The sequence below is a fragment of the Cyprinus carpio genome, chromosome B16 (assembly GCF_018340385.1).
Source record: "Cyprinus carpio isolate SPL01 chromosome B16, ASM1834038v1, whole genome shotgun sequence".
NCBI classification, from domain to species: Eukaryota; Metazoa; Chordata; class Actinopteri; order Cypriniformes; family Cyprinidae; genus Cyprinus; species Cyprinus carpio.
In genome coordinates, this window is record NC_056612.1 from 6900452 (window position 1) to 6927112 (window position 26661).

Below are 26661 nucleotides of genomic sequence, written 5' to 3' on the forward strand. Positions count from 1 at the left end.
AAATGGTCATATATTTTCGGCCTACTTTGGAAAGCAGAGGGAATCGGACACTATTGTCCCGCCACCAGACAAGAGGGTCTGCGTGAGAATCCAGGGCTTCCTCCAGCAAATACCTTCTGATCTCTGTGTCTACACGAATTCTCTTGGGGGTCGGAGTAGATGTTTTTTCTTTTTTCTTTTTTTTTTTTTTTTTTCCCCAAGTAAGTCAGCCAGATTCGTTTTTTTTTTATTACTTATATAATATATGAATTATATTTAATATGATTTCTATTTTATATTACATATTTGTACATGTTTAGCTATATTAATATTTATATAGATATTACGTGTGCGCTTTTTTGTCTCAGTGGTTAATGAAGGCTATTTAACGAAGGCATATAGAGTAATATAAATATGTAGACATATAGGCTAAATTAATATAAATATTTAAAAATCTATAATATATATATAAATATTATTTATATTATATATTTAACATATTTATATTTATTTAGCCTATATCTCGTGTGCGCTTTGGTCTCAGTGTGGTTCAAGGCTATAATTTAACGAATGCTATTTAATTTAACAAAGTGTCGCTGCTCACAGTATTGTGGTTGTTTTTTACTTATAAATAAGATAAATATAAATAATATTTATAAATAAGATAAATATAAATAATATTTATAAGTTAAAAAAAACAATGACGGTATTGTGAGCAGCGACACTTTGTTAAATTAAATAGCATTCGTTAAATTATACCCTTGAACCACACTGAGACCAAAGCGCACACGAGATATAGGCTAAGTTAATATAAATATGTAAAAATATATAATATAAATAATATTTATATATATATATATATATATATATATATATATATATATATATATATATATATATATATATATATATATATATATATATATATATATATAGATTTTTAAATATTTATATTAATTTAGCCTATATGTCTACATATTTATATATTATACATATAAATGCCATGTTTCGATGGAATAGTAGCTTAAATGCGCAATTGTGGGCTGCGCGACCACGTGAGAGAATTGTGTCAAGCAGAATAAGCACGTGCAATTAAAAACTGAGGTCCTGCTTTTTTGGCTTTCTCATGAGTCATCCGCCTGTATTTTATGCTTTAGTAAAATGAAATGAAATAATTCAATATATAGGCTACAAGACATTACACAGGTACTCTAGGCCTAATAGTCAATACAAATGGAATGCTATTAGCCTATTAGAGGTGCATAGATAAATTTTTTAATCTAAATTAATCTCACTGTAATCTTGGAATTAATCTAGATTAAAATGGCTCATTTGACTTCTGCCGAAGGCATTCAGATGTGCAGGCCAATGTTTTTTTGTTTTTTTTTGTGCGGTGATGACGGTTACAGGTTTAGACCCGCGGTAAGCGTCACGTTAAATAGTAATTAATATAATTAAACAACAATACCAAAACTAAGCCACACGCTACTTTATTTCAGGATGGCATTTTCAGCATCTCCATGAATGAAGCAGTTAAACTCAGCGAGCACACAGGCAGGTTAATATCAGCTCAGGCTCCCTGGATGGACTGGCCATGATACCAAAAGGTCTGTTTGTTGCCTCCATTTGTGACAAATGGTGTCCTACATAACACTTAATAAAATCTTGCCACTTGAGCCTTGAAATAAAGCAAGTGTAGACGGAGACGTGGGATGTCTGGTAAAATTCGGAATTACTGAAAGTTTCCACTGTGAGTCCTACTGAGTGCACTCCCTTTCTCCATCCTGACTGGCTACATCTGTCTTTCTTCCTCTAACAGCATTAAATGTTCAGACATATGTTGCGCTTTCACTGCATCCTGCTTTACAGCTCTGGGCAGAGCCTCTGGCCAGACACACTTTAAAAACGCTTTCAAAGAGGGCTTGGGGGAGGATGGAACATAGCAGGCCATGTTAAAATCCTATTTTGTTAAAAATGCTCTTTATAAAACTGTATAGATTAGAAATGTGAAATGTCTGTTTTTAACCACATATGGGGAAATATTTAAAGGGAGTCTCATAGATGGCTAGACATCGTATCAGCGAGGGATCTGCTGCATAACGTGCTGACAAGTTCACATTCCTCTCGGACGTCACCTCAATCTGAGGAAAACCCTCTCGGCAAACTCCTCTTAACCCCTGAAAGACTCTCTCCTCCATATGGCTTGCGTCTTGGTTCTTGAGAGTTCAGTTTGTTTTAAGTGTGGACCACCAGATTCCATATCAAAGCACTGAGATGAGCGCACGTGAAAATGGTTAAAAACAAAGAAGCACAGGGTAATGGAGTTCCTGAGACAGGGCTGTAAAACGCATGCTGAACAGTTTCTGGCCTGCATTCATGAAGCCCCCCTGCTAAATCCAGATATGAGCCATGAAAAGTTCTCAAGACGCCAAGACAACTGTCAGTAATAAAAATGTTGAATTAGATCAATAAAACATTGATGTTTTACTTGGGCCTTTATGAAAATCATTGGATTTTGGTCATAATTAAAATTTGATCAGTTTTCCCGTTCCTTGTCATAACTTTTAATAATTGTTTTTCATATGAGGAACATATGAATATATACAGACTTTTTTCCTCTGGGTTATGCATATAAAACATTTGAAATGCATCAAAAATAAATGAAAGCATGTTAAAAAGGCTATGACATACACTACTGTTCAAAATATGTGAAAGAATTATTTGTTAATGTTTTTTAAAAAAAAAAAAAAAGTCTTATGAAAAAGTCTTTTTTAGTTTTGTATTTTAAAAAGTAATTTATCAAATAGTAATTTTAGCAGCCTTTCAGAGTCTTCAGTGTTTATAATGATCCATGTTGACAATTGTGCTGCTTAACATTTTTATTAAAGATTCTTTGATAAATACATTTAAAAGAACAGCATTTATTTATTTATATATAAGATCTGATCATACTTGCTTTAATTTGTGTTAATTTAGTTTTTCTGGAAAAAATAAGTAAATTACTCTCCCCAGACGTTTGAATGGTAGTGTATTACATATAGCAAAAGAAAGGATGGTTGAAACCTGTTAGTTCTGATTGACAAGCCCCCATAATTAATTAAATCTCTTACATTAAAAAAAAAAACATGTTGGGAATTTGCAAATATTGATTTGCAGTTACTGAATATAATTTTGTTTGCGTAACGTGTGTGTTGCTCAGCACAACAGACAATTTAGTTTTACACAAAAATCTGACTTTTGATTTCAATATTTTGATCATGGATCAGCTCTTAGCATGGGTCAAAAGACAGGATGATCACATAATATGGAAACATGGATGATGTCCGGCCAACGAATCCCTCCATCCTTGGCTCCAGCAACTCAGTGTTGGGAACTAAACTAAAAGAGAAAGGAATTTGCATTTGTGTCACAAAAATGATGGATAGTTCACAAGAGAGAGAGGGGTAGGGGTTGGTCTCTATGGTACTTCATTGACCCAACTAATCCCACATAGAATCCATTCTGGCAGTTTGGGATGACCCCTAACCCACAGCCTTAAGCAAAAGACGACAACAAACTTTTAGATATTATGCTTTCCCATGATTCACTACTACCCAAGAGCAGGCAGAAAAAAAATGTCACAAACTAAGTACTATTCTGAATATCCAATGATTTTAAGTTAGTTTGAAAGCCATGGCAAATAGGGCTGGGTAAAAAAAAATTGATATCTCAATATTAATCGATTCTCATTTTTACGGAATGATATCGATTCCTAAATTCCAAGTAGGCATGGGCAGATTACCGGTTTCAAGGTATACCGCAATTTGAACATTTTACGGTTTCAAAACCACTAATATTTTCCATTATACTGTTCCTGCGGTATGCGCCGTTTTCCATGTCACCTCAAAGACTGAAAGAGTGGGACTCCCTCAGGCTGAGTGCAGTGTAGAGAGTAACACTGACCCCTACTCCTCCTATTGGTGCGAGCGAGCGGTCAGTCACGTGTGTGTAGGATGGCTGAACTTAACGCCCAGGTACACTTCACAATCAGCGTTCCTTTCCGACTTGCCCAGAGCCGGATGAGGATGAGCTCATATGCGCAGTACGGCGGGGTGTGCGGCTGTCCGCGAGCCCTCTTGATGATGAAAATAACGTAATGCCGATGGTGCGCAGACGGCCAAAATATACTTTGGCCTTTACGCGATCGCCAACCGGACGTTTTTTTGCCTTATTGCAACTTTCTGTTCTGGACTTGCACAAACTGCGTTGCAATGCCATCATTTTCCAAAATGTCATTTATGTGAAAATATGAAGTCTGTTAACACCTGTTAACACAGGCCAGAGACGCTGAAGACGGACGCACAGAGAAAAATACTGATCACTCACTGTTCATGATGCACAAACTATTGGAAGAAAATCCTCAGTACTGATTTGGGGGTTTATATGAATGTGTTTCTGAGGGGAGCTGACTGTCTTCTGAAAAGTTTACATGGTATAATTTCACAAAGATTGTCAGAACATTCTGTTTTTGCTTCAAATTGGGTTATTATCAAATCAAATTATGTGTATGATTATTGTTATATAACTAAATGATATGAAATGATATGTATATGAATTATATAACTAAAATTAAATAACTGTAATTACATATTTAGGTTAAATAAAGATGCCAGTCTTAATTTTTTTTTTGATTTGTTTCCTAAAAATAAAAAAATAAAATAAACTAATTCTATATAACGGTTTCTAATATTCTGTTTATTGTCCAGCGTGAAAAACAACAACATTTTTTTAACCCAGTCATTTAAAAATAACACATTTCAGAGCTGTAACAACAATACCATGATACCGTGAAACCGTCAAAATCTCATACTGGCCCTTGCCTAATCCCAAGAATCGAGTCTACTCTAGCCTGTTTTCAGTTAATGGACGGAACATTGAAGGGTACTTCCCATCCAATAAATAGCAATAATCATTGTGCTTTGGTACTTTTAATATGAAACAAATCTCAGATTTTAAATTCTGTCCATTGTATTGGAGTATTTAAAAAATAAATGCTTTATGTTTTGGCATGGTTTAATGTGGAGTGACAGATCGCTGTAGTTCAAACAGACGCAGCAGCGCAAGGCGCACATGAATTGATCATCTCCTCTATATTAATACCGGTTTCAGCACAAAATAAACATGGCTGAACATCTGAAGGGAAGTTAAAAGATAGTACAACTTTAAAATCCGTATCCTGTCTCATGTTCAGCTGTGCAAATGGCTTCTTAAAAATATGTCACGTAACGTCAAATTTACCTCAGAAAACAGTCAGATTTGTAACTTGTGACTTGTAACCCAAAGGACATGGGTTCAAGTCTCAGGTCCGATAGGGATTGTCAGTGTGGGGGGGAGTGAATATCCAGCGCTCTCTCCACCTTCAATACCACGACTGAGGTGAGACCCTTGAGCAAGGCACCAATCCCCCAACTTCTCCCCAGGTGCCGCAGCATTGGCTTACATGGCACACATTGGTGTGTGTGAGTTTGTTCACTACTCACTGCTGTGTACACTTGGATGGGTTAAATGCAGAGGACAAATTCCAAGTATGGGACACCACCATGTTTAATTTATGTTTGAATAAATATTATAGTAATGTTGTACCAACTGACTCTCATGTATATTTTACAGCATTAGTAGAGTTTTTTTTTCCTTGAGAAAATTTGGCATGTACTGTACCTGATATACATCCAAAATAATCGATATTGAATCGAATCGGTAATAAAATCGCAAGCTTGTAAATGAGAATCTAATCAAATCATGAAATTTATGTCAAAACCCAGCCCTAATGCCGAACGAAATTCCAGTCCACCATTCATCATGTCTAAATTTCTGCCCTGGCACCACAAAATTTGAATGAGGGAAGTCAAAACAATTACCATGAAAAAGCTTGCATCTTACTCTGCATCTATCGGTGACACCCAACTATGATTACAAAGTCTTTTTTTGCCACTGGCATAGTATTCCATTAAAAAAACTATTTGGGACAAGTATTTGCACATACTGACATCACCTTTTCAAAGTCACTGATGCAACTTCATTCTTGAAGTCAACTTTTGCCTATATATATATATATATATATATATATATATATATATATATATATATATATATATATATATATATATATATATATATATATATATATATATATATATATACACATATACATATAATATATATCAGAAATTTAACAGTTTGTAGAAGGCCATCTTAAACAATACCTCTGAGATGGCCAGGGTGTGATGCTTCACATCCAACATGTGACTGAAGCCATAGGAGACATTTAATTTCTAAGAAATTTAACGTGTTTACCTTTAAACACTTACTTCAGAGTGAGCTATATTTGGATATTACAGAGTTAGATTTAATAATGACTATATATTTAAACCCAAACAGTGATTTTGATAATCTGGGTTATTTTCGATATTTAGGTTTTAGCTAGTTGGTTGCTTCATTTAGTAACCAGATTGAGTGGTAAGTAAAAAAATAAAAATTAAATAAAAAAATTATACGTTCACAATTTTAATAAAAAATTATCAGAATGAAATACAAATTTAAAAAACTGAAAAATTTTAATTTTCTTTTGTCCATTTTTAATCTGAGATGAATAAAAATGCTGACAGTTTTTCCAGATGAGACCTTATTGATTCATTCAGAGTCATTTGCGTCTTAAATGAATGTAAACAGATGAGACAAAAAAGAAAAGATATGACCATTGCATCTGGGCATTAGGCTTGCAGTGTAAATGCAGCCTAATAGACCAGTCCTTTATGCAACAAAAGGAGTCGATGTGGACAGTGCATGAATAATGCAAAGGCAATTACTTTCAAACAAAGAGATGGACACCATTAGTCCTTCCATTAATTAAAGAGGAGAACATGAGGATTATAGGTTAGGTTTTAGTGTGTTCAGGCTTATGAGCACAAAACATTTAACATCTGCAGCCTTACAATCCAAAAAAAAAAAAAAGATTTTCTATTTCATTGTTTAAATGGGTTTAAGCAAAAGAGCAGATGCCATGAAGGCTGAAAGCGCTGTTCAATGCAAACTCAATCAATTGGGGCTGGATGTTACTACTGTTGACCTTTGACCAGAAGGATTTCTTTACCTTAAACACATGCACAGAAAAAAAGGAATGTAAAAAGCATCTAATGGCCAGATCAGTTCACTCCAGCCAAACCAACCCAACCAGAAAGAGATGTAGACAATGATTGAGAATCCCACTGGTCTCCCAGGTGGCTTCTGGGAACTGATGTCATAGCATTCCACAGACACAGCCTCCAAGCAAAAGCTTCCTGTTTCCCCCCTACTGAGGTTCAACTCCACTCTCTGTAGAAATCATTTCATATTTATCCACCACACACACACTTCTCTTTATTTCTCTTCCATAAAACACAGAACCTACGCATCTATGAAGCCAACAACATGACACAAATTTATAGCTTAAATCAAAAATTTACAGTCCAATAATTTGTCCTAGGAGAATATACTTCTGGAAATTATGGCCTTATTCACTGAGCTCACTTTATGCTCAGAAGGCTACTAATATAACAATGAATTGTCCTCTTATTAGTCACCATTTAGGCATTAAATCACAGGTTAATTTGTTCATAATGTCAGTGGAACACATATAAGCTATGCTGTTAACGACAGTAGTGCCAAAAAACATGAGGGCTCGGTGAAACCGGAGTCCTTCTGTGTGCATGCCAGTATGGAGGCTGAAAGATGGTGTGGTGTGTTTCTGGCTGCTCCAGTGCAGTGCATTGTGGACTATATGTGAGGTATGCAGGATGAGCCCTCACAGCGCACAGCTGATACCACCAGCATGACGACACGTTCTGCATTCAGAAATCAACATGCCCAATGTACTATTAAAAACTCCCTACACATGGACAAACTGTGCAAGTAAGGAATTTATATAGGTTTATTTTGCAGACAAATCTGAAAAAAAAAAACTAGATGCAATATTTTCAATGAAAAAACATTGCATATTTAATAATAATAATGGCATGTTTTGTTAAAATTACTGATGGATAAATTGGTATTAAAACTCTACATACATGTGAATATAGAGCCTATATAGCCTACCTTTATTGAAAATGCCTTTATTAATATGAGCTAAATTAAATCTGTGAAAAAGCCATTTTAAATTACTACATACTTCCAATAAGTACAGCACTAGGACTCAACTAGCTCAACAATCAGGCTGCATGAAACACAGTGCAAAGGCCACAGGTAAAAACACAATGAGATTGTTTATACTATAGGTCTGTGACATTCATGCAGCACTGGGCAACAACATTGCTCAAACAGAGAACATCGTGTCCCTGATAATTTTTTTTAAAATAAAATAATAATAAAATAAAAAAAACCTTCTGAAACAGCAGTGAGAGATTTCACATCAATCTAGAAAATATATGGCCGCCTGAAGCTATATGCAGCTGCCCTGCATATTGCATTGGAATCCATAACACTAGTAAAAAAATAAATAAATACATACATACATAAAGTGCTGATTCCTCGAAAGCATAAAGAGATCAAAGTCTGAGAGACTAACTTCCAACAGGAAAATAACAGGAAAAAGGCCTGTTATTTAAAACCCTCAAACAGATTAACGGTCAGGAATTCTTGAAATGACAAGCCCTTATCAAAAACAGATATGAACCAGTGCATAGAGATGATCAGTGTTTGCAGCTATATTCACAACTGTAAACTTCAGTACTCATGATTATCAATACTTAAGACTTGTATAAAGTGCATAAAGTTAATTATAAGTCAATTCTGATGCATCTATTCATTTCAAATTATACAAAACATTTTATGTTCAAGACCCTAAGCCCTACTCATAAATTTGAGATCATTTAGAGGAGAAAAAAATATAATAGCATAAAAAAAAGATAAAACAAAGAATAAACTAATCATTTTAAGTAACTTGTTTATAACATAATATTTTTATATACACCAAATGATTATTTATTACAGGCTAAAAAAAATCAGAAATTCTGATATTTAAAAACTATAATTAAATTAAATTTATCTGCGGTAAAAACAACAACCACATTAGCAGATCTCTAAAATACATTATAGCACCCCAAACCAGACTAGTACCCAATATAGAAATTGAAGACGACATATCCGCCCAGAGTAGTGGTCGACCAATATGGGTTTTCCATTCGTCCATTCCTAAATGATTACATATGGTCCCCTAAAACATGAATTGTGCATCTGTGACGACTTTTTTTTTTATATAGGTCTGACTGTAAACGAGGCTAGTATTTAGCAGATGCTTTTATCCAGAGTAATGTACATACACTTACTACAGTTGCAGTGAAAGTGTGAACCTACAACCTTTCAGCAGCCAGCTCAGCTTTAACCACTAGACTGTAACAAAATAATTGAAACATGCACTAAACAAATGAACCCAAACTCACCGCGTCATCATGCTGCTGGCAGAAGTCCATCCTCTCCTGGAAAACATTCAGCATGGAGAAGCTGTTGTGGAAGGACTGGGAGATGCTGATCGGGGTGTTGGAGTTGTTGGTGCGGTTGGCCAGGTGTAAACTCTCGATGAAGTGGTCTTTGGTGAGTCGGACTCTCTGGTGGGCCCTGACGCAGTTATCGCACAGGTACTCCTGGCAGTCCAGGCAGTGGGAGGTAGCGGGGTTGCCCTCATCACAAGAGCTGCACTGAGGGTCTGAGAGGTGATGGGGTCTCAGAAGACCACCGTGATGGACCACCGATGAAGGCCGACCGTTCTTGCCCTGTTCCTCAGCAGAGACCACCACATCCAGCAGGTTGCTGAAGAGAAAGTTGGAGGAAGGCAGCGCGTCCACGCCTGATTCCGACAGAGATACTTTTTGGTCGCATGTGGGGCATCTGAGCTTCAGAGGGTCACCTGGGCTCCTGTGGCCCTCCAGGCATTGCCTGCAAAAGGCGTGCAAACAGGGCAAGACGTGCAGCCTCCTGGTGGATGAGGTAGATGAGGAGTTGGAGGTCTGGGAGGACGAGGAGGAGGTAGATGAATTGGAGGAGATCGGAGCAGAGCAGCCGCACAGCTCCTTGCACAGCGGACATGTTTGCAGGTCGGAGTCTGGGAAAGACGCCATTTGCGCAGAGGACCACAAAATAACTTCACACATAAAGACGCGTTAAGATACACACAAGCTTCCGAAATGGTTCCCTGATCAATTCGAGCAAATGATGCAGATCATAGACTTGGCATGCTGCAATCAACGATACTTGATATATACATTCCCGTTTACTGAGTTTAGATTGGATTGGGCGCTCTGCTTTGGTTATTATCGATAGATATTCGCTGAACAAACTCTTTACGCAACTTCTCGAGCGCGCGTTTGGAAACCAATTGTCATTTTGAGGCCTTATAATCCCTCGCTATGGGGCATTAACATTGTTGCGAAACATGAAATCCGCTGTGAGGTCCCTGCTCCGATCCTCCCCCACCGTCGCATGACGAGAGGGGCCAAACGCGCTCGATACGGTGTCAGTTTTTACCTTCCCAAACGCAAATATGTCCGTTTTCCATGAACGCGCTTTAGTCTACCATCTGCGCGCTGCTATACTCGATACGCGCTTGCGCGAGCCGCAATTAAATAATTCAAAGTATGTCCCATGTAGCTCGTTAGCACGCAGCGCAGCTCCCCTCAAGAGCTTGTTACTGTGGTGAGGCTGAAAAGCCCCTTTAACTTCCCTCAGTCCGGTTACAGTAACACTTCGGCGAGGGGTATAAAGTAACCATTCAACCTTTCGTTTCCACTCGTTCCCGAGTTTCAGCTGCCCATATTCGTCTCCCGTTTACAGCGCAAAACAAACGCTCTCCGCGCGCCTCTTCAATCCGCATTCATTTTCACTGGCATGACGCTCGCGCGGACTACAATTCTACAGCGCGTGACCATCAAGCGAACGCGTCCATACTAAAAAAGCCTAGAGCGCACTTCCGCCAGAGAACACTCTAGAAGGGCGGGGCTTATGTGACGAGGGGGCGGGGTTGGGCAGGACATTCAGTACATATTCATCATATATATATATATATATATATATATATATATATATATATATATCATATATATATATATATATATATATATATATACACACACACTGCTGGGTAGATTGCTTACCAATTGTAGTCTGTTACTGATTCCAAATTACATCACAAAAGTTGTAGTTAGTAACGTAATCCATTACATTACGTACACAATTTAGGTAATATAATCAGACTACTTTTGATTACTTTTATACCTAACTCATTTATCACATTGATTTAAAAATAATAATCTTGTACCATATTGCCTAAAAACAAAAAAAACAAAAAAAAATAAAATAATCATTGTAATTAACAAATAACAATTAAACATTACATTACATCGTTTCCCAGACTAGGGTTCATAAAGATACTGCTGCAGGAGAAAGGAACTATTTCATTTCATATTATAATATCATGTTTGTCATCCCATATTCTATTCTCATCCCATATGTCTTGCTCCTTGGCTTAAAAAAAAAAAAAAAAAATTCTTTCTTACCAAAATATCCTTTAACGGTTTGATTCTTGGTATAAATAAATTAATATCTTAATTAAATATTAATCATTAAGATTAATAATCTAAAGGCATAGTCAAATATATTTTATATTTCAATATTTAAATTATTTTGTATTTTTTATTTATTATTATTCTGTTTTTGTTTTTGCGTGTTTATTAATTGATTAGACTTCCAGCAGGCATTACAATTCAATACTAGGGCTGCCATTCAATTTAAATAAAGTATCTTGATTAATCCTATGACTGTCCAGCTCCGTTTTGAGGAAAAGTATACTTCAGACTGAAAACTCTAGATGATACTGAGCAGCATAAGGTTCTTTAAAAGGAACACTAATCTGGTTTGGTGTCAGTGAAGCGGTGATTGAGCATTATTGATGGGGCCGTGGGTGTACGCAATACAAAAAGGTTGGTAAACATGTTCTAGGACATGAAGGTCCCTTTGTATCCCATTATTTCCCATTAATTCTCCCAGCCATCATCTTTCAACAGTACATGCTAATTTCCCTCCACACCTGAACCTATGAAATCAATCTCAACCTTTTTGTAATCAATACTACCCCTCCTGAGGGCCCCTCCTGTAATAGATAGCTACCACATGTAGGACTGGCTTTTGTGCACGTTTATGGGCACTTAGGATGGGGTGCTGGGGTGGCTCTTGTGACAAGGGAGGGAGCTTCATGGTGGGGCTTAGGCTCCAGATGCAGGCTACCCAATAAAGCAGTGGGATGCCAAGCTGAAAGACAGGGCTTTGGGAGGGACCCTTTGACCCCATTATTATGACTAGGATTAGGGGTAGTGGAGGCTGCCCACACTCGGCTGCAGAGCTCTGGCCATCCCAAGGACATTCCATTGATCTACATGAGGAAAGAGCCAGAAAGGGGGTTGGGTGAGGGCAGAAGCTCGGCGAAACCAAGCAAAGCAAGGAAGGGTCATGTCACATGGTGGAAATGACCACAGGCAATGTGGACAAGGGTTGTGCGTACGTGTGATCTGTAACGTATCTGTGTAATGAAGCGCTGATTCTTTCTCAAGCCCAGGAAGTAGCTAGTCCTTTTAACTGTCACTCATAATCGACATCTAATGAATGATTTTATTAAACTCCCATTAGTGTGTTCCCAGCTATCAGGGAACATCAGAACTTTTTAAAAACATTTTGAAATGTTAAAAAACTGTATGGAGAACATTCACAAACAATGTTTATATATATACTTTATGTAAACATTAGCAAACCGTTCTTAGAATATGTTTTTGTTAACTGGGATGTGGCCCAAGGAAACTCTCTGTATATGATTTGTCAATTTTTGATTGACTTTATGTGCTTAAACCTCAACAATGCAATTGATAGGTTGGTTATAAGCAGGGGTTTCCTGCAGGCCTGTCTTAATCACAGGATTACATTTATATCCACTTACTGAACAAAGACTCTTGCCCTGTCATACTGGGTATCACTGTTGAACTGACTGATTGATAATTAGTCTTGCTTAGCTTGTGAACATCTTTAAGGTAGCTTTCACTTTAATTGCTATACAATACACACTGCTGAAAATACATGGAATGTTGGCAGAAAAAATACATTATTGCATATATTTATCTATTTCATTAATGTGACTTCTCCACTCATCCAGTCATTTGTAGAATAAAGTAATGGCACTAAATACAAAACCACAATAACCTTACAAAACAAACCCTATCCCTGTCTAACATTCATTGACATTTTAGGATCAAGGTTAGGGTCAAAAGTTTGAAATAATTAAGATTTCGTTGTTGTTGTTGTTGGTCATGTGTGATCAGTCTTATTTGTGTGAATGGATATAATTTTTCATGGTCTGACAGTGGCTCAGGAGGGCAAATAAGATCTTTTAGTTCATGGTATAACCTAAATTTCATTTGAGATGCATTAACAAAACATGGGCCAATTGCATAGAATCACCATTTAAGGCTATTGCTTTTATTTATTTACTTACGCTATGTAAACAATTATTGTTCAAATCCACAAAACAATGGCTGATTAGTACTCTCTTACTACTTATTAGTACTAGACTTCAGGCAGGGTTTTTGAAGTACAGTATAATGAGTAAAATGAGAAGAAACCAGAAAATCCAAATATGTCTGACTGGTCTGTGACCTGCTTGCTGATAGCCTCTGTCTCCATCCTGCGTGAGTAAATCTGTCTAAAAGCAGACAGTAGAGGGGGGCAGAGCATGAACAGACTCACAGGTAATGTTTGGAAGGGCTGAGATAATGCTCAGAAATGTGAGGGTGCCTGCAAGTTCAGCTTCGAGATGCATATGACGACATCTGCACGACCAGTCAAAGTTTGAAGTGAGATTTTTAAAAACGTTGATTTAAAAGAGTCTCTAGTGCTCACCAAGTCTGCATTTATCTGATGAAAAACACAATTATTACAGTTGGAAATAATTATTATATTTTATCCCTGTGATGGCAAGGCTGAAAGAAATTATTCAGGGTAAAGGATGCATTAAACTGATCAAAGTGCCAGTTACAGTAAAGACTTAATAATAATTTTTAATAATAATAATAATAATAATATAAAAAACTGTTCTTTTCAACTTTCTATTCATTAAAAAAATTCCATCCACAAAAATATCAAGCAGAGAAACAGCTGTCAACATTGATAATAATAAAAACAATTCCATTAATAACAATTGATAATAAATTAGCATATATATATATATATATATATATAATATAGATTTTGTTACAGTCTAAACTATTTGCTATGATGCCACACTAATAGATAAAAACCTGTTGAGACAGAAAAAACTACACACTAGGCATGTGCTTACACATAAAAAAGGAGTCCAAAATTTGTCCAAAATTCTGCGATAATTGACAGCATTTCATAGACGTCATAATTATTGTAATTAACCCAAACTATTCCTTTAAAATAGTCCCCTTGGTTATTCTAACTATGGATCATCCAGTAAACTACAAAACTGGAATAACATTTATCTACTATAAATGATATGTTGCCATAACATTAGTATTATACAGATTCATATATGACACAAATGAATTACTATCATTTATTCATTCATTCCTGTTAGAGTGGAAAATTCATGGACTCTTGTAAACACTGTAATCCAAACAGGTACATAGTAACAATGTACACAACAGTGACTGGTACATTTAAACCATTGTTTACATTTTTTGGGGGTTACACAGTTTTGATATTTATCGTATGTACAGATATCAGAGTATAAACCTTTGAAACACAACAGCAGCAGACAACATGGATACACTGTACACTACAGACAGACTATATTACAGCATTTAGGACTGCTAATGTACAAACACTACACTGTAAGAGAACACTTTCAGATTTTCAAAGAACACTCTTCACTTTTCCAATTCTTAATACTTATATATCTTTTGTCCAAACACATCTGAATTTTGACAGTGCATTTTAGATTTTGGCAGTTTACAGGTATTAAATGTGTTTGCCTCCTGTCAGAAATGATAAAGACGACTCAAGCAGTCATTGCAGCACCACTCTGTAAGCCAGAACCAATCAAAAATGTGTATTTTAAAAACCCAGAATTGCATATCAAACTACCAAAACATGATTATAATGACTGCATAATAAATCTCTGATATGGTGCAACTGATCGTTTTGAGGCAAAAAAGAGCCTTATCAGAATTTCCAAGAGCTATTTTTATAACAGATTGAGACATGATACTTAAAAAAAAAAAATGAACCTGAAGTGTTATGCTCATGTGAAATGTATATGGTTGGCCTTGCAAATAAACAACAAACTTTGTGCTAAGTTATATCATACATCACACGACTCGGGCCCACTGCCTCAGAAGCACAACACTATGTGCTAGATCCAAAGTGCATGCATAATGCCTATAGACTAGGCCAAATCTCAAAATCTTCAAAAACTTGTGACTATGAGCCTGAGAGGCACAGTAATAGTTGGACACAGTTCAGTGTGTTTCAGCCCTTCCAGTCCCAGGGAATACACAGATCCCCATCCTGCATGACTGAATAGAAGTGAGAGATGTAGAGATGAAGGCCCTGCATCTGCGGGGATCTCTCCTCCATCAGACGCCTGCAGCAGGGGATCATCTGACTGCTCGACACACTGCTCTTTAGACAGACTGCGCAGAGACAAATCCTGCAGGCAACTCGAAATGAGGTCTTCTTCCTCCGCCTCCAACCTGTACAGAAGAGAATAAACAGTCACTATATTACAGAAAAATTAATAGCAGCCAGAGACACTTGACAAAACATTTAAGACACATTCTCTATAGAAGAGACAGTTTTTCTTATTAGGTAAAATTATTGTTTTAACAATGTTTAGATTTTAAAGTGTTAAAAATATGAAATATAGAGTACATGATTTTCAGTATAGCACTGAGATTTTCTTCATTCTTATCATTATGGATGAAGATTTTAACCAAGGCTGCATTTATTTGATTAAAAATATGTTACAAAGTAATATTGTGCAACAGTATTCTAATTTAAAATAGCTGTTTTGATATCTAGGTTGATATCTTTTAAAATGTCATTTATTACTGTGATGACAAAGCTGAATTTTAAGCAGTCATTACTCCAGTTTTTCAGTGTCACATAATTCTTCAGAAATCATTCTGATATGCTGATGTGGTGCTCAAGAAAGATTTCTTATAAATATCAAAGTTGTACTGCTTAATATGTGATTAACAGAAAGTTCAAAAGAACAGCATTTGTTTGAAATGGAAAACTGTCACTTAATAAAATTATTATTTCTTAAATAAATAAAAAATATAATAAAAAATAAATCATATTGATCCCAAAATGAACAGTAGTGTAAATCTCAATATATATATATATATATATATATATATATATATATATATATATATATATATATATATATATATATAAACCCTGTTGCAACATTTAATTTCTGTATTATGCTTTTTTTTTTCTTTAAGTGTAACATAATATGAAAATAAACATAATTGGTCTTTATAATAATATACACATTACACTTTATTTTAAGGTGTCTTTGTTACACTAAATGTACTTACTATATGGTTAGGGTTTGACTTAGGGTTACTTGCATGTAATTATGCATAATTTATTTTTATTATAATAGTAATTACATGTAACTCATGTAACAAGGACACCTTAAAATAAAGTGTTACCTTGTATACTGATGAATCATGCACAATAAGACAACATAAAAGATAAATGGACACTTCTGATGTCATGTTAATGTGCAATGATAGGTCAAGCGCTCACTTGTCTCTGTGTTGCATGCGTCTCCGGGCCTCCTGGGCCTGGCTCTGGAGGAAGTTCTGCAGCTGGAGGGTGTCACACATTGTGGGGATGATGAAGTGGCCCATCTCATGCAGGCAGGGGGTGGAGCGGTCACTATGGCAACAGAACAGAATAGAAAAACAATGATTGACGGGACATTAAGCAGCACAAAGACTTCTAAGTGAACAGTGAGGATATATCAGTCAGAAATGAATGGAACACAGGGAACCACAGGAATAACACTAAACCATTCACATACAATCTGTTGTTAACAGACCAGTATGGTCTCTCTTCGGTTTCATTTTTATGTTTATCTTGTCCTTTTAGTGGAATACTATTCTTTACATTTTCCACAGCAATCCATTTAAAGTTACAGGGCATAATTTATTGTAACTTCACTTGCTGTTCACATCAAGATAACTACAATGATACTATATTAGTGTCCACAACAATGGACAGTACGGTTTGTTTGTTGTAAGCAAACATTACAGTTATTTTGTATTTCGATTTGCTGATGGCATCAAAAGAAAATAGCTAAATTAAAGCAAACAAACAAACAAACAAATAAACAAACTGCCATTTAGATTTTTTTTTGAAGTGGCATCAATGGAGAACAGGCTTTTTGGTCACATAATGTTACAGTTATGTTAGTTAGATTTTATCCATAACAATTTGATTGGACATTATTGCCCAATTAAATATTTTTTTTTTCTCTTCTTTAATTATGTTATAAGAAAAGAAAAGCTGGTTCAGAGGAGGAGGAAAAAAAAAATTCCTGATCCAACAATACAAAACAAGAATTTATTTATTTTGTGACTTGATGTCATGGTATCTTTAAATCTGCAGATAAGTAAGCTTGCCTTACATACTTACATACTGAGACTCAATTTCTGAGGACCATGCCACACATAGTTGAAGGTCGTAAACACCGAAAATACGCACAAACAAATGGCTGGAATTGAAGCATTTGAGTATTTACTTTTCCAGGCTCATTGTGAGGCCTTGCATGCTGCGGGGGTGCAGAGAGAGGCGCTGAGGCAACAGTCTCTTGTGAAAAGTGTTGAGGGTGCTGTAGTGTTCCTCCAGAGGCAGAGCTGGACCCATCCGCTCGATGTGGATCACCTGAATCCCTCCCAACAGGTGACTGATGCGCTCTTTCAGCCAGTCTGAATGCTGGAACAGGCTTCGGTAACTCAGCAATCTTTCAAAGAGCTGAGCATACACATGAACAGACACAAACACATGCATCTTAGTCAGCAAAAATGTTTAGGATTTTTTTTTCAAGCTAAGAAAACCATAAGACTGGTTTATTAGATGAGCTGTACCTTTGTCCATTGATGGTGGACATCCATTGTTCCTAACATAACATGCCCTGAGGCATTCATCCCTGACTGGTCAGTAAAAACTATTGTGTGTCCTATGTTTTGGAAAGGAAACAAAATTAAGCAAATATTTGTGCAAACTGAACACTTGGGCCATCTAATTCCATCTCATGAATCTCATTTCCATGGTTACCTCTCAGGATGTGCAGAGCCTCAGGGCTTTGTGTGAAGAGACGGCCCAGACTCTGCAGCTGACTGCATTTGTGTGAAAAACCCCATCTGCGCTGCCACCTACAGGACAGAGAACCACATGATCAAAGTGAACATACTGACAACAGGATGGAAGAACTCAAAACTCTGTCCAATAGTTTTACACATGCAGAAAGAAGTTTAAAAGTATGGGGTTGGCCATTTTTTTTTTTTTATGTTTTTGAAGTCTCTTATGGTCGCCAAGGCTGCATTTGGTCCAAAATACTGTAAAATTTTCTGTTTTAATAATTTTAATATGTAATTTCTACCTGTGATGTAAAAGCTGGATTTTCAGCATCATTACTATAGTCTTCTGTGTCACATGATTCATAAATCATTCTAATATCGTGATCTAATGCTCAAGTAACATCTTTTATCTTCAATGTTGAAAGCAGTTGTACTGCTTAATACTTTTGTGAAAACCGTGACACAAATTTGTTTTTCCAGGATTCTCTGATGAATAAAAAAGTTGAAAAGATCAGCATGCATTTGAAATAGATTTTTTCTGTAACATTATAAACTGTCACATTTTATCAGTTTAATGTGTCCTTGCTGAACAGAATTTAATAAAACATTATCCCAATTTGAAATATCACAGAGGCTTGGCCTTGGGCCATTTTTACTTGTCCTCTGCACAGACTTTTTACATTTCTTTCCATAATAATAGTGTTAAATCCTTTCTATAATAAATTTAAAGTCAAAGAAAATCTATTAAGTAACCTTTAATCCAATTTTTAACCCATTTGATACATGTGTACCATTTGTAATATATGTAGCTTCACTAATTTTTTCAATTTCAATTAATGTTCTGAGAACAGTTGGAAGTTTAATTTGAGAATATTTTTAATAAAAAATGGAAAAATGTATCATTTCACAAAACAAACTAACAACACAACCAAATACAATCAAAATGTCATTTGAAGGTTAATTAATGCCAAAAGTAAGATTTAGCAGACTATAAGAGCATATAGTCTGAGTTAGAGCTGACCTGATATCCAACAAACCAAGTTTCTGAATCAGCTCTCTTTTCAGCCTTTTCAGTTCCTCGCGGCGTGGAACACTGGCATTCTGTTTCTTGGTGGCTTCTGGCTCATTGTTTCTCAGCCATAAACTGAATATAAAGACAAGCAAAAACGCAAAACAATGTTTATGATCTGACAAGAAGTTAAATTAAATGAAACATTAAATGATACATTATAAGCATTATCTATATTCATTAAAGAATAGTGCCAATGAAATACCCCTGATATAATATACCTTTGTTCATATATTACATATAGTATTGTCTTCTATATTAGGTTTCCAAAACCCTTTCTAACGATGTTATAAAGCGCAAAGTTCTTCCACTCAAATAAGTCAGGGAGTACACAGTAGTCGGGTTAAGGTTTAGCCAATTCCAATATCAACACGCCACACAAAACTACAGCAAACAATAATCAAGCTCAGGTTTAACCCTGTAAAGTTTAGCATATGAAATAAACAAAGCAAATCACTAAAAAAAAAAAAAAAAAAAATGGAACAGTTTATTCACCCTTTCTTGAATCTATATATATATATATATATATATATATATATATATATATATATATATATATATATATATATATAAATAATAATAAAAAAACACTCAATTCACAAAACTGAGCAAAAATATGCAATTTGGTGCAGTTGCCGATATTTATATGACCAAAAACTAAGATGAAATTCTCATAGCATGTAATGTAAATCAAAGAAATAGTATAACAGACTAATTACATTAAATGTGTATAATTTGCTAATGAGCTAAGTTTTGTGTTCAAAGCTCTGTAGTGTTCTCCAAAAGCCTGATGCATCATTTTTAATACTTACATGTTGACTAAAAAATATTGCAAGTAAACCCAAGTTGCTTCAGTTGAGTAAGTGTTCATCTTGAAATGCTACTCCATAGTAATCCGATTTGTTTTTTTCATTTTGAAACAAAAAGACACATGATGCAGTAACTTGAAAGGAGTTTAAAAATTATACTAAAAAATATTATTTTACTTGCTAAAAAAGTATAAACTTTCAAATCAGTCAAACGAAGGCATGTAATTATGGAAGCCCATTTCCGCCACTAAATAAAAAATAAAACAGGGTATACAGTAAACTCGCAATTTTTCTGATTTTATAACTTGCAATTGTGAGAAAAAAGAAAGGCAGAATTGCGAGTTTATATCTTGCAATTCTGACTTTATAACTCGCAATTTTGACTTTATAGCTCGCAATTGCATGTTTATATCTCACAATTCTGACTTTAACTCGCAACTGCAAGTTTATATCTTGCAATTCTGACTTTATAACTCACAATTACGTGTTATAAAGTCAGAATTGCAAGATATGAACTCATAATTCTGAGAAAAAAAGTCACAGAATTGTGAGATAAGTCGCAATTACCTTGTTTTATTTTTTATTCAGTGGCGGAAATGGGCTTCTATATGTAAAAGATTGTGCACAACAATTTTTTCAGCAAAGGTTTGACCATGTTGATAATAATCAAACATGATACAGTAAACTTTAAATGGGTTGAATGTGTACCAAGGTTTTCATTGAATTTCCACAGCCTCAGTATTTCCAAAGCTTAAATCTCAGGCTATGAGGCTCACTGAAGGGTTTCTGTTGAGCACGGGCTCATCTGTGGTACAATGTACGCATTACCCCTTGTACTAAACGGCACAAAAATTCATCGTGGAGTTATTAATCATAGTAAATACAAAGAATGGCTTGAGAACATGGCGTTCTGTGGAGAAGGACAAGGCTAATCGCAGAAACACAAGCAAGGTTTCTGATGTGACACTAAAAGTGCCAGCTGGGCTCTTTCAGGCCGCTGTGATACACACACCGGTGTCTCAACAGTCCTACAAAATTTTAAGTTGAATATTAACCAAACTTTTGTGCAGAGACCTCATCTAGCAGTTAGGTGGTCTAACACTAAGCTATGGTGTTCATATGTGTTACATCAGTTTGAATCTGGCCTAAAACATTTCCAATCATATCATCCTTTCGCCTTCTGTCTTCTTAATTTAAGTGCAAAAAGCATGTATATGAGACGTGGTAGTGCTAAGAGTGTATAGGCAAACTTACCTGATGAAAGAAAAATAAATAAATAAATACAATATAGGGATTGGTGTCCAAAAAAGGTCTCTCTCAATACCTGAGTGTGGGCTCCACTCTCCTGGCTTGTTCTAACTCCTGCTCTGGGTCCCTGAATCCTGTGAAAGTGTAATAAGTCTTGTCCCATTTAATGGGCCGATAGAAAGCTGTTCCAGGCTGTTGTGTTGAGCTCTTCCCAGTCTCAGCCTTGAGCACGTCTTGCATATGTTCAACCGAGAGACTACAGGATCTCAGAACATCCAACACTGTGCTCAGAACATCCTTAGACTGCAGGGTGAAAGTCACTGAACGGAATCCTGGGAAATGTAGAAAAACAAATGAGAGATTACTCTTTAAAGTAAAAAAACAAACAAAAAAACAAAACAGAACAGATAGCAGAACATTAGAACATTACAATCTAAAAGTGTTCTTTGAAGTATTAAAATAACAATTAAATGTTAAAATCACTGAATTAACAATGAAAAGAAATAATAAAGAAGATGACTATTTTAACTGCTATAAGAAACACATTAACTCATTAAAGCTTAGTAATTAGGACTGCGTTAGCTTATATTTGATTTACTTATTACAATAGTCCCTTTACAGTTACTGTTATCATAAAAATACACTTATATGTAGGTTTAAAATTCTACAAAAGACACATTTAATGTCCAACAAAAAATATTTTAGCAAAATGTATATTTTACTCAGAATTATTGCGCTCCTATTTGATTGTGCTCCGTCGGTTTAGCGCGCATGCGGGCAGCAGCCCACTCCTGACAGCAAAATGGATACGTTTGCATGACTTTCTAACATTTACATATGAAAAATATACCTGTGATATGTCAGTCATGCACTGAGAAAAACTGTCTCGAATGCATTAAACAGCACATATACAGTATATTATACATATATATGCTGTTTACCATGCTGGATCGTTTTTATCCATGATCGAAATTAAGGGCTGTTTAAGAATAAGCGTGCACAAATTAGTGAGATTGTGTGAACTTAATTTGTCGTTTTTGGAATTGCTTTAGACCCGACTGATTTGTTAGGTTATTTCAAGTCAGGTTTTGGACTTTAATCACAGTTTTTCCTCAGGTCTCTGTGGTGATCTGTTCAATATCCTGTTCAAAAGTTTCACCCTCTGGTTTTTAATGCATTGTGTTGCCTTCTTAAGCATCAGTAAATGTTTCCAACTTTTGTAATAGCTGTGTATGTGTATAAGTACAGCAGGCAGTTGAATGGCTCAGGACACACAAGGGACTCATGAACAACTATCACAACGAGGCCTGGGTGATAAAGTGGTCTCGATATTTATTGACCGTACACCTTCTTTGATAACGATATAAAAATGTTTGATATAGGGCACGATATAGGCACGTGCTATGAGTGACGCAGACAGCACACACAAACACATGCTGAATTGAGTGCTGTGCTTGCCTGTGATGAGGGGATTGTGAATAAAGAATGAATATTAGTCGAATTTAAAATAAATGTTTGCATTTGAATGTTAGGTGTGCGTCAGGGAGCGTCATCAATGGCGCGCGAGATGCGGTGATGATGTAAGTGATGTTGTTGCATTTTAACGTTTTGTTAGTCTAGCCCACGAGACGCGCCGCTGCTGCGTTATTCATTCAAAATATTAGAGAAATATAGAAGCTCAATGCGGAGAAGATCTTGATTAGGTTAAAACCGAAACCAAGCCATTCACACAGCGCATTTTTTAGACTGACAGACAGCTGCACTCACATCTCACACAAGAGAGGTTTAGAAAGCCATGCAAAGTTAAAACAGTTTAAACTTTTAGAAAACACGGCACGAATTTGTGGAGGTTTTTTCCTTTTCACTCTCACACATATTTAAATAAAATCAATCTGAATGAATCTTCGGCTCTTCGGATCAATCAATTAATAAATACATAAATAAATGATGCTGTTTTGTTCATAATTGTTTATGCAATTTACAAAATTATATTTGATTTTTATGAGTTAATTTAGAAGTAATGCACGTTTTTATAGGGTTACTTCCTTACCTTGACATTTTAAATATGCTGCATTATTTTAGTCATTGCGCCCTCGGGAGACAAGACAAGTTTCCTTAAAACCTATTTAATCTGCATATAAAACATTAGAAATTAGATATGTTTAATTTTTATTTTGCGTTTGATTGTTAAAACAAACAAAAAATGTTGTTTATCTCAATTAATTGGGTTAATTAAAAAATACAGTGGTTAAATTTAAAAAAAAAAAAATTCTATTGCTCTTTGTTTTAAAAAGGTTATAAAAAATGTCAATAATTATCGATACTGAAAGATATGAAACATTATATCGTTGCTCAATTTTTTACCTATATTGCCCAGCCCTAATCACAACACCGAAAAACATCGTGGATCATCCAGGAAACAACAAAGATTAGTAAGATTCATGAGTATGTAAACTTTTGAACGGGGACATTTTTATAAATTCAGTTATTATTTTGTCTTGTGGAGAATATAGAGATATCTGTTATGTGAAATAGCTTATTCAGGAAAGCATTTAACAATAACATGCATTTTTCATAATCCCTCTTATTTTGTTGAAAATATTAGCATTTTGCATATTCTGCAAGGGGCATGTAAATATATGAGCACAACTGTGTGTGTGTGTGTGTGTGTGGTGTGTATATATAGATATATATATATATATATATATATATACATATACATACATAGTATATATACATTTGAATATATCATATAACTATATATATAATATAAACGTTGAGATATATATCATAAGAGTAAACATTGTGGATCAAAAACTTCTTATCAAATGTGAGAATGATCAGATAAAACCTAATGAAACTTTATGGAATAATAATTTAGTTAAAATAGAAATCTTTTGTAACATCAAACATTTTCTCACTTTTAACAAATGTAATGCTTGCAAAATAAAAACATTAATTTGTTTAAAAATATTTTTAAAAATCGTACAGACCCCAAACTTTTGAACAATAATTTTGATTAATACTGTCAAAAAAAAAAAAAAAAAATACAACTATTATAAGAGATATGGTATGACTTTAGATGACTTGGAATATAGAGCATGAGTCAGATTTGTTTGTTTGCATGTTTACTTAATTATTTTATGTTATTATTATTATTATTATTATTATTATTTAAAAGTGTGAATCAGTGGTGAACTGGTGTTACCTGAGGCTAGCAGACTATCACTGGAGTCCGCTCTTTCTTTTGTGTCCCTGACATAAAACGTGAGGTTTGCAGGTTTGGGGTACCTTGCCCCGGGCTTCTGAAGATATTCCAGATAACCATTCAGCCTTTTGAGGGAGTTTTCATTCACTTCCTACAACAGAGAAAACAAAACAAAACCAAACAATATAAAACACTCACACCTGCTCTGCACAGAGCTGTGGAAAATATCATACAATACAATACAATATATAAAAATAAGCTGTGGAATATATTAACATACATCATATATAATTTTCATTATGTAGTTTATGTATATAATAAAAATTCTATTTAAGGTTTATAAATATTATAATAATTTAATTATTTTTACTCTTTCTCTTGGATGCTGGCCGAAGAAATCAGGGTGCACTGCAAAGTAAAATGGCCGGAGAGCATTAACGGCATCCGCTCCTGAGAGATTCCTCCTCTGAACCATACGAGCAGAAGCACATCTACCACCAAGCCTGTAAGAATGAGGACCATATTGGTTAGATGCTTAAAGTGTACAGCATAATTCAACAAAATGTTTTTTACTGTCTGGAAGGACTAAAATGTGTGTTTTCCCATTCACAGTTTTTCATTTGATTAATAAAACATACCTAACATACCGCTGGAAGGTGGACACATACATCCCTTTAGTTCCTTCTGATAAGAGAAATCAAGGAACAGGAGAAATGAAAAAGCATGACACACTTCAGTCTCTCCAACCGTCAAAAATCAGAGGATAGTGTATGCATAATTATATATTTTTAAATAAATGTTTTTAAATTTTCATCTAAAATACAGTTATAAAAAAGTAATATTGTAAAAAAAAAGAAAAAAGATTATAATTAGTGCTGTTGAACGATTAATTGCGATTAATCACATCCAAAATAAAAGTTTTTGTTTACATAATCTATGTGTTTACTGTGTTTATTTATTATGTATATATATGTACATTTATTTATTTAAAATATTATAAAAAAAATCGCATGTATGTACATTTATAGGATTATATTTTATATAAATCTATTTAATATATAAGCATAACATTTTTCTTAAATACATACATGCATGTTTTTGTATTTATATACACATAATAAATACACACAGTACACACTCATATATTATGTAAACAAATGGATTTATTTTGGATGTGATTAATCGTGATTCTAAACAAATATAAACTGCTTTATTCTAAATTCTTAAAAGTAATGTTAGCCACCTTTTTACGAACAGAGTTTTGAGGAATACACAGAATTTCATACTCCGTGAGATCAATTGTATCTTCTTCATCATGTATCCATGGACTGACTTTTATTTTATTTTATTTGATCTAACTTTTTATTTCTTAATGGCCAGGTACACACCCCATATAACCAGCACTGTCTGTGTGCAGATAATTCGATTCATGCAAATATAAGATCAGGATATAGAGAATAAAATACTGACTGGACTTGAGCAGAGACTGTTATTAACTCAGGTCAGGTGTTCTTGACCTACATACTGTTGAGAGTGTAATCATACTCCTCTTATTGTGACACAAATTAAGCGAGAAGAACAGACACGACGAGAAACATTTCCACCCCAAACAAAATAATACCCATTAAATTTTATAGACATTAGATTTAATCAGCACTCAATACACTCAACAACACTGTAAACAAGGACAAACACAAACTCTAGGCGCTCTTAAAATATAAACAACAGTCCCAGGCTTAATCAGCCACACACACCATTTATGTCAGCATGAGACACTAATCTCCAAAACACTAAAAATATTTACCTGTGATTTTGCAATCTTACATGTTCGCTGTGGTTAAAACTCAACCTGAACTCATGTACTCCATTCAGGCCTTATCATCCAGGCAAGAGTAAACAACTGCCTATCTCTGGAAAACAAGCGCAGCTGGCGGCACTTGAATCAGACAGAAGTAATCA

At 35.0% G+C, this 26661-nt stretch overlaps 1 protein-coding gene and 1 pseudogene across 1 annotated transcript in view; both read right to left on the reverse strand.

Moving 5' to 3' along the window:
• Positions 1-10957, reverse strand: part of LOC109084150 (E3 ubiquitin-protein ligase TRIM71-like) — a 36733-nt gene extending 25776 nt beyond the window's left edge. Inside the window, exon 1 of the mRNA XM_042740490.1 lies at positions 9432-10957. Within this exon, the coding sequence (XP_042596424.1) occupies positions 9432-10139 (708 nt within the window). The 5' untranslated portion in view covers positions 10140-10957. The remainder of the gene's footprint in view (positions 1-9431) is intronic.
• A 3634-nt stretch (positions 10958-14591) lies between these two features.
• LOC109107323 lies at positions 14592-26661 on the reverse strand (annotated as a pseudogene).